The sequence below is a fragment of the Cimex lectularius genome, unplaced genomic scaffold (assembly GCF_000648675.2).
Source record: "Cimex lectularius strain Harlan isolate CLEC.00 unplaced genomic scaffold, Clec_2.1 scaffold404, whole genome shotgun sequence".
Classification (NCBI taxonomy): domain Eukaryota; kingdom Metazoa; phylum Arthropoda; class Insecta; order Hemiptera; family Cimicidae; genus Cimex; species Cimex lectularius.
In genome coordinates, this window is record NW_019392941.1 from 209,282 (window position 1) to 218,060 (window position 8,779).

The window sequence follows — 8,779 nt, forward strand, 5'->3', positions numbered from 1 at the left end:
TATGATTAGTTAAGTGGATTGAAAAAGAAAATGTGTCATTTTTGTGTAAATATTTTCCATATAGTATAAATAATTTCAAAATGTTAATTTTTAGCGGTAGAAGTGGGAGAAAATGGTAGACAAATATTTCTTCTTTTGGAGTTAGCGAGGAAGGCGTATTAAGTAGCTCGACGTCCCAGCTACTGTCAGTATGACTCAATCCGATCGAGTTTGTGCCGTTCCTCCAGGGTGGAAGATACAACCGATCCGAGTGCCACCGTTGTGCAACAATTGTCGTGATGTCACGAGAGGTCGTGGTAACGGAGAAGGGTTACGTCCTTGCTCTTATAAGATCCTACCCCCCAAGTCTTTTATATATATAGTTTGTGGCATCCAGAGAGGAGTCAGTTCTAATCACCAATTGAACGGCAATGATCCCGAAGGTGAGTACAGACCGAGCTGGCGGGACGATTCGCGAGACGGGGGAGAGATCCCAGGGGAAGCCGTTGTGCATAAAACGATTTACATTGCTAATCTAGTTATGAGGAAGACCTAATACATAAATTACAACTTTGACGAGGGTGTGACCGAATGTATAACAGAGTGGGTGTAATTTTCTCGTGTTGGTTGAAAACGAGATTTCCAGTGTAGAGAACAACGCTATGTAGCTACAAAATTTGCTTGAAAGGTACACCATTTGAATCAACCATGTTATATCAACATGGAAAAAAGTATATCACGTATATTTTGTAACATATCAACCATTCTTAATGATACTTATCATAAATTCACTTGTTTATTTTAAAAAAATGTCCGCAATTTTGTTCAAATAAACCATTGAAGTAAATTCAAATAAAAATCCCTACCGTTTTGTAAAAATATAAATATGCGTAAAATTAATGTTTATAAAAATAGCTGTTACTGTTTTGCATTTTGCTTAACTATCTAATTCAGCGCCTAATTTTGGGCTGAATAGAAAATCGTTTACGTGTCTCTAGAAGTTTTGTAAGAACATGACAAACCAGCAAATTTTCATAGTTAAATAATTTATATAAAACGGGCATTTATACAAAACGGGCAAAATTGTTACAAAATTTGGTCTTAGAGTGAAGTTGAAATGTGTAGATGTATAGTTCTAATTAATAAAATAATCAACAAAGTGTTTTTTTCCATATTTTTAAATAATAATATATTATTAATATGTTTATTAGATTTTAGCTCACACAAAAATAGTTTACCCGAGAATCAATACCGTATGAGAAAGGACGTAGCTGTAATGTTGCCTGTTTATTGAACTAATTACAATTGCCACTATAATACCAATACAATACAAAGTATATGCTGTATTAATCGATTTTCGGAAACAATTTGAATCGTTATGCATAACCTAAATATGACTTCAAAATTGCATAGTAACCCAACTTCACGATAAGAAAATTGTCAACGTTTGTTCTACTACAATGGCAGCTACAAACAAAAAATAATTATTAATTTCGGGATCTTGCAGGCTCTTTATTATTTGATCTGTTTATAGCAGTCTTTACAGAGTTAATTGTTGACTAAATTAATTGTTTACCCGGTAAACTCTAAAGTCTTTCTTTAAAAAAAAGATAATTTGTCTCGACGCATTAGTTGATATTTGGGAACGAGAGCTGTTTAAAAAACAATACGAAATTTTATTATATTACAGAAAAGACGTTAAAATTAGCCGAGGGATATTTTTACAGTAGGTTAACGCTTTTTTTTTTCATTGAAAAGCTACAAACACAATTTTTTAGTCTAGTTTAAGCCTATAATCTATAAACAGTTAATAAGCCCAACATCAGCAAAATCAAATTACAATTAGACCTACACACTAAAATAATTTTATGTATCTTCTCAAGTACAAATGATTTATGGGAGCGTCAAGACAGCAACTTTTTGAACCTGAACGTTTTAAAAAATACTGCCAAAAAAACGGAATCACTTCCTTTCGAAAGAAGATTTGGGATAGATCGAAAACGCACATATTTTAAACAAAACTTATAAGAATATTTACATACTTATTTAACTATTGTTCTATCCGCATTATATAAAAAGCACTGTTATGCCAGATACTGAATTTATCTTAACTGTAGGGAAATACGATTAGATGACGTGAAACTTTGTCCTATTTGGGATAGGCGTTAAATTCATGGATACACTTTCTTCTTGATTGTTTCCATATTTCCAATAAAAGGGTTACGTGTTTTTTTGGCTGCATCACTAATCCTGGCCCTCCTGATAACTCTTGTCCGATAGTCCGTCAAAATAGCTTTCAAAAATTATAAAACAATTCAAACACTTTTTCCCAAAATTAAAGATCCCACACCAATAACAAATAAATCTGACGTAATCTACAAGATCAACTGTTTACACTGTCCGGCAACTTACATCGGTCGTACATCCCAATATCTGGACAAGAGAATAAAGCAACATACCTATGATTGCAAAAAACCTAAGCAAAATCCTACAGCACTCGCTACCCACTGAACACAGAACAAAACAAACATAAACGTAATTTCTTAGAAATGGTTTATATAAACAAAGATAAACACAGCATCAATTACAGAACAGATACATGTAAACTCAGTCGCAGCTTCGCCAATATCATTAATCAAATTCAATGCAGATAACATACCTATATCATCACATTACCTTCCACACATCAAATATTTTTCACATAGTCTAATTTTTCAATAATTTAGCTTTCCTTTTCCTATTTATCCCTTTCTATATAATACTGAAAGGATAATCTGACCGAACCATTACCAACACATTTTTTCCCTCCGCCGGCTCTTTTCACCTCAAAGAAGTAGACGCCTTATACAAAAATGTCTTTTCTATACCGACTTCCTTCCCCTCCCCTTCAAAATCCAACGTATATAAACACAAAATAGCAAAATCTCACTGGCACTCTCGACACGACACGCAAGAATGGCACAATTACACAGAAGACAAACACTTTGAGTGAGTAGAAATACTTTGATTGAATATATAAAAAATATATTTTGCATTGTATAAATTCACTTTTCAACATATAAAATGTAATTCTTATGTGTAAACAATGTTTGTAAATCCCAGGCCTTGAAGATGATCTCAATAAAGATCGAAACGTTGGCACAATAAAGAAAATGTTTTTCTGAAACCTACATCACACCAGACCGCATCTCACAATTTTTAAATAAATAATTCAAGTTCAATTTTTTTTTAACAACCCGTAGGATGAAACTAGATTTTTCGAGCCTTTATTGCAGTATTGCTGCATAAAACCTTATGCCAAGAATTTGTTCTTAGTTCAACTGTTAATCAAACTTTAAAAAGTCACGCTTTTGAAATTAAGCTGGGAAATTGTTGAATAAAACTATCAACTAATAGACTAAACCTTCAAATTAACTTTTATTTATGACGTGTCCATGTTTAGATTTTAGAATGAACAAGTTTTATCTAGTTGGTAGTTGTGTCATTGATAAAGATATGAAAATTCCATTATTAAATAATTGTTTAGGTTTTTTTATATTATTCAACCTTTAGGTTATTATTAATCAATTATCGCAAATAATTTTTTCTAATATATCCACATTTTTAAAATAAATAACATTTTTTTTAATAAACTTTAAACAAATGGTCCAAAGGTCAACTGAAACAAATTTACAATGTATTATAAAACACTATTTACACTTCAATTTAAAGTTTAAAGATTGATATAAATATTGGAAACATCTGGAATATAAAAAATCCTTAATCTACTTTAGTAATTATATCAACATAATTACATCATTTTTATAATTCAATTCATTTTTTTAAACAATCGACCAGAAAGGTAAAACTATTTGTCTCATTGATTCTATCTAGATTCAAATGTTAATGTATTACCACAACACTAAAAAATAGAACAGAAAAAAGTCAATGTTTTCATGGTTTGTAAAAAAAATTGGTCTTATTTATTAGCCTAACATGAATTAGATACATATGAAAACCCATATGAAATAAAACGTAGAAAAATATTAACTACTCACTCAAAATTTCAGATTATTTTTCGAAATAAACTGAGAACATCTGAAATGTAAAAACAACATGAAAGGCAGTTAAAAAAATGTTCGAAATTTAATGGGAATACCAAAGACTTGAGTTTGTAACATTGACAAAAACCATAAATGAAATTCGCTACGAAGAATACAATTGAATTTATTATTATTGAATGTATTAAAATTTTATATCATTATCATAAAAATATATCTATAAAAACTTTCACAACCCTCGAACGCCTCCGGTTTAATTTGAGCTTTAATTGTATCCATCAGTTTAGAAGATAGTTACTAAGTTAAATGTTGTTAGTAAGCATGATTCTAGGATTAAACATAACATAAATTTGAAAATAGTTCGATAAGACAGACTGGGAAAAAGAATATAGGCGACTCTAGGGGCCCGAAAATAGACACAGCGTATAGATCTGATAAATTGAATTGTGTTTCAGGTGTTTTTGTATTCCTGCTTGATAATCGGTTTAAGCCGGGTGCGGTGTGATGCGCCCGTCAATTCATACTTACCTCCCAAAAGTGGAGGGAGCGGAGGCGGAGGTCACGGCTTCGGTGGTAATAACCTCGGAGGCGGTGGTGGAAGTGGATTCGGGGGCAACTTCGGAAGTGGAAGCGGTTACGGTGGTAGTGGAGGAGCTGGACATAACGCAGGAGGCGGTGGTTTCGGCGGATCCGGCAGCGGTGGTGAAGAAGGAGGAAAGGTGAGCTGTCTCTATTTTTCGTTTTTCTGTACAAAATAGCTTCGGTTAAGCATCATAAAGAAATTTAAAATTTATATAACCGGCAGTTATATCAAAGCTGTTAAGTTTATATCAAAGCAAACAAACCATAAATTTTAAATTATTCTGAAATGAACGATGTCTGAAGAAGGTATTAAAGTCAGCAGATTTTAAAGATCAGATTTTCCTTTGGCGCAGACGGGAAAAATACGGTAAAAATGAGTGATATTTACCTCAACTGACTGGAATTTATACCTCATAAATATTACGTAACTTACTAAAAAAATTAAGTAACAAATAAAATAATTGAATTTGAAAAAATGCCCATTTGTAGTAATTCAGGGCCGCTGAGATTTGAACCCAGGGCTCTTAATTTTTGTGAACCTTGCATGTATTTTCCTTGCTCTCTATTTCTTACTCGTCGTTTATAAGAGTTTTTAAATCAGGATCAGGAGACAATTCTTTTATTCACTGAAAATAATTTTAAAAAAGGTATATAACGGGGGACCTCAAAAGCCCTCAATATTTTAATAGGATTAAAAAATAACATGCGAGGTAGGAACTTCCTAAGGAAGTAAGAAAAGCACTCGTACCGTTAGAAAGTGGAATACATGTTGACAGAACTTCAGAGAGGAAAATAGATGAATAGGAATAAATTTAGAGGAAAAGTATCATGAATGAAGCAAAGCTTATTCCAGTGAATCCTTGGATTTGAAGCTGGGTGTTGGTCTTTGTTGTTGAACTCATAAATATCTTATACTGTGATTATAAAGCAAAATAAAAGTAGAAGGGACGGTCAAACGAAACGGGTAAATGCAACAAATGAATACAAAGCCGACCAATTGTGGCCACCTTAGCGGCGCCCCCATTAATGTTCTTATTTTTGACTTTGGCTAACCCAAATGTTTAAAAATTACTTTTTCCTAAAGTCTTCGAATAAAACGTAATAGTGATTAATTAGCTGTTACTTAAGAGCTCTTTCATTTATTACTGATGTATTAAGAATTGCATAACCTACTAGTCTTGGCAGTACATGGGCAAATCGAAAGTTTTATCGGGCATACAGAACTTACAGACATAATTAGGTGATGTAATTTTTTTATTCTAAATTTGTAAGATTTTTGTGATTAAATGTGAGAAACTGATTACTTATTTACATAATGTCATAATACCAGACCATTGTGTAAACAGTGCAAAGGTGGAGCTATGGATAATTATGTTTCAGTTTAATCTTTCTTTATGCTGGTAATTGTATGCTTGTGAAACCCAAGCTATTTTATTTTCTAAAAGAAAGCCAAAGCCATATTTGGCAACTGTTAACAATTATCAAGCACAACATACATTGGAGCAATGTGAGTAAATATTTGGAGGTGGAGATTTAAAACTAGCATACATACTCCACTTAAACACATCATAAATCATCTGGAGTCATTCATAGAAGAATGGCTATTTCCTTTGATTATTCGAAATGAAAATTTTCAATATTCCAAATAAAAAGTTAATTTACTTATTTTTTTGTATAAGACGAATTTTAACTTTTGCTTGCCGTATTTTGTCAAGCACTAAAAAAACTATGAAAAGCTTCAAGTTCCTGTCAACAAATATGTGAGACTTGTTGATTCATCTCATGGATGAACTCATCTATCACCATCGTAGACTTGGGTTCGATTCTGACCGTCTCACCTGGAATTTCTGGACGATCCCCATCCAAAATTCTGTCCAACACATAGAAAAAGATAAGTTATGTTTATCGGAAGGACAATCTTATATCAAAGCGATATCAGTGCAATATATGTTGCTTAGAGAATTATTTGGTTTCGAAATTCTAATAATTGTGTTCAAAAGAGATTATTTTAATTGTACTCATTGTTCGATATAAATTTTCTACCATAACTCACCAACAACATTAACATCACTCTTCAGATATTGCGTAAAATTCCTCTGATATGTAAAATTCATTGATAAACCACTTCATTATAGAAGAGATTCAATAATTATTTTTATATTATTATTTTATGCAGTTACCGGCACAGTGTGAAAAGTTCAATGAACTATTTTACTGACTATTGTAAATCTCTTCTCAAAAATGTAAACAATCAACAGAAGAGTTTATGTTTTCAGCCTGAACCTTTTAGCTTCTCGTACGAAGTAAAAGACCCACAAAGCGGCAACGACTATTCGCACAGGGCGGAAAGCGATGGCAACACGGTCCGTGGAGAATACAACGTCCTCCTTCCCGATGGAAGAAGACAGAAAGTCACTTACACAGCCGGCAGCGACGGCTACAACGCGGACGTGCAGTACGAAGGAGAAGCCAACACTGGCTTTGGAGGTGGAGCCGGAGGCTTCCAGTCTGGAGGAGGCAGTGGAGGATTCAACTCCGGTGGAGCCGGCGGTTACGGTTCTGGAAGACCTAGTGGCACTGGCGGTTTTCCGAGTGGAGGCGGTTTCTCTTCAGGAGCAGGAGGCAGACCAAGTGGAAGTGGAGGCTACCCGTCAGGAGGAGGTGGAGGTAAATATTCTTTCTGTGTTGTTGACTAAATTTTCTCAAAACGTTTATTTTCTCACAAGGAGCCAAGATTTTTGGTATATTGAGGGCCAAAAAACGTAATTTACAAATTTGTTAATAATGCTAGGAAGATGACCCTCTCACTCACTTACTCACTCTATCTTGCTATCTGTATATATGTCAGGTTATTCCATTTTGATTTGTTATTGAGTTTTAATCAATTTTGAATGTTCTTAACAACTGCAAAATTACGTCTCACATTTTGGAGAAGTTAGTTTTTCTCACAGAGATTTTGTACAATAGAACTATCCTTTCCAAAAGGATGATTAATTGACCCCACCTCAACCTTTCTATTAAAGTACTTTTTTTTATCAATCACAAAAAAAGTCTTTCAAACTCCGTATCATTTTTAAATATGATTTAGAGCAATCCTTATTTAGACTTAATAAAGTAATAAAGAGGTTGGTGCATTGTTTTGTTTAGTAAATTGAAATTGCCAAATCAAGGCATCGCTGCATAGTTTTTTTGTAAATCGTGATAAACGTTTCTAATCCAACTTTGGCTGGTTAATAATTTTTAAAATGTTTAAAATCATTTGTATTTGTCTTTCATTCACTCTCTCACTCTCTCTTTTCTTTCCCCCTTTCTATCGTTCTCCTACATTTTAAAATTAATTAATTTGGATTTTTTTTTATGTCCACAGGTTATCCCTCGGGTCGTCCTGATTCGACGTACCTCCCTCCAGGAAAGTAAGTAAACAAACGAGGGGAAAAGCTTGACAACTGTTTACTCAAGACGACGTTTATTAACAAAATTCTCGCGTTAATTATTTGTAAATTCTAATAATTTAAATGTTCATTTTTAATAAAAATGTGTTTCATGTGATAAGAAAGTTCAATTAGTTAACCAATTTCTCTTATTTTCTTTGGCCTTAGAATAAAAATAATTAGAATTAGCCTTAGAATAATTCAAGAACCACGATTCGTGCAAATGCTCTTTTCCAAAGGAAAAAAGTAAAAATGCACGAAGGAATATAACATTAAATCGAGCGTGAAAGAAACATTATTCCTTTTTGACCTTTTTGGGGTCAGAATCAGTGTAATATGAAAGCTTCTGTTGTTCCTCATGATTTATGAATGAGTCTTAATTTATAAACAGTACAGTTAAAGATAACAACATGTTCATACAACGAAAAATGTGATATTTTATCTGACACATTAAACAAAACATCCTTATAATTGTAAATAAATGAATAGATGAACGATAAAAAAAATTATAATGGTCGGCCGATTATGACATCGTGAATAACAATCGAAAGTGAATGTTCCAAGTGTGAAACACGAAAATCACAAACTAATAACAACAGGATTCGAACCAACTACCTTCGGCTCAATACGCCGCTGCCATTACCACTTGAGCTATCGTGAATGCGAATGAATCCTCTCGTACACCTCAACTCAACCTATAATCTTTTGATTTTTCTCTCTTTTTGCCATATTTTCAAATGAAAGGTC

General features: G+C 33.1%; 1 protein-coding gene across 1 annotated transcript; it reads left to right on the top strand.

Moving 5' to 3' along the window:
* The first annotated feature begins 323 nt into the window (after window positions 1–323).
* Window positions 324–8,131, top strand: LOC106666701 (keratin, type II cytoskeletal 2 epidermal-like). The gene is made up of 4 exons (XM_014394061.2): window positions 324–422; window positions 4,475–4,738; window positions 6,878–7,268; window positions 7,969–8,131. Exons 1-4 carry the CDS (start codon window positions 411–413, stop codon window positions 8,016–8,018), a joined length of 717 nt encoding a protein of 238 aa, XP_014249547.1. The 5' UTR covers window positions 324–410; the 3' UTR covers window positions 8,019–8,131.
* Window positions 8,132–8,779: the final 648 nt, after the last annotated feature.

What these genes read in the sequence shown, in the direction of transcription:
- LOC106666701 (XM_014394061.2), top strand. An exon ending in GTGGTGAAGAAGGAGGAAAG is followed by an intron (nt 4,739 to 6,877) that starts GTGAGCTGTCTC and finishes TTATGTTTTCAG; the next exon opens with CCTGAACCTTTTAGCTTCTC. An exon ending in CCCGTCAGGAGGAGGTGGAG is followed by an intron (nt 7,269 to 7,968) that starts GTAAATATTCTT and finishes TTATGTCCACAG; the next exon opens with GTTATCCCTCGGGTCGTCCT.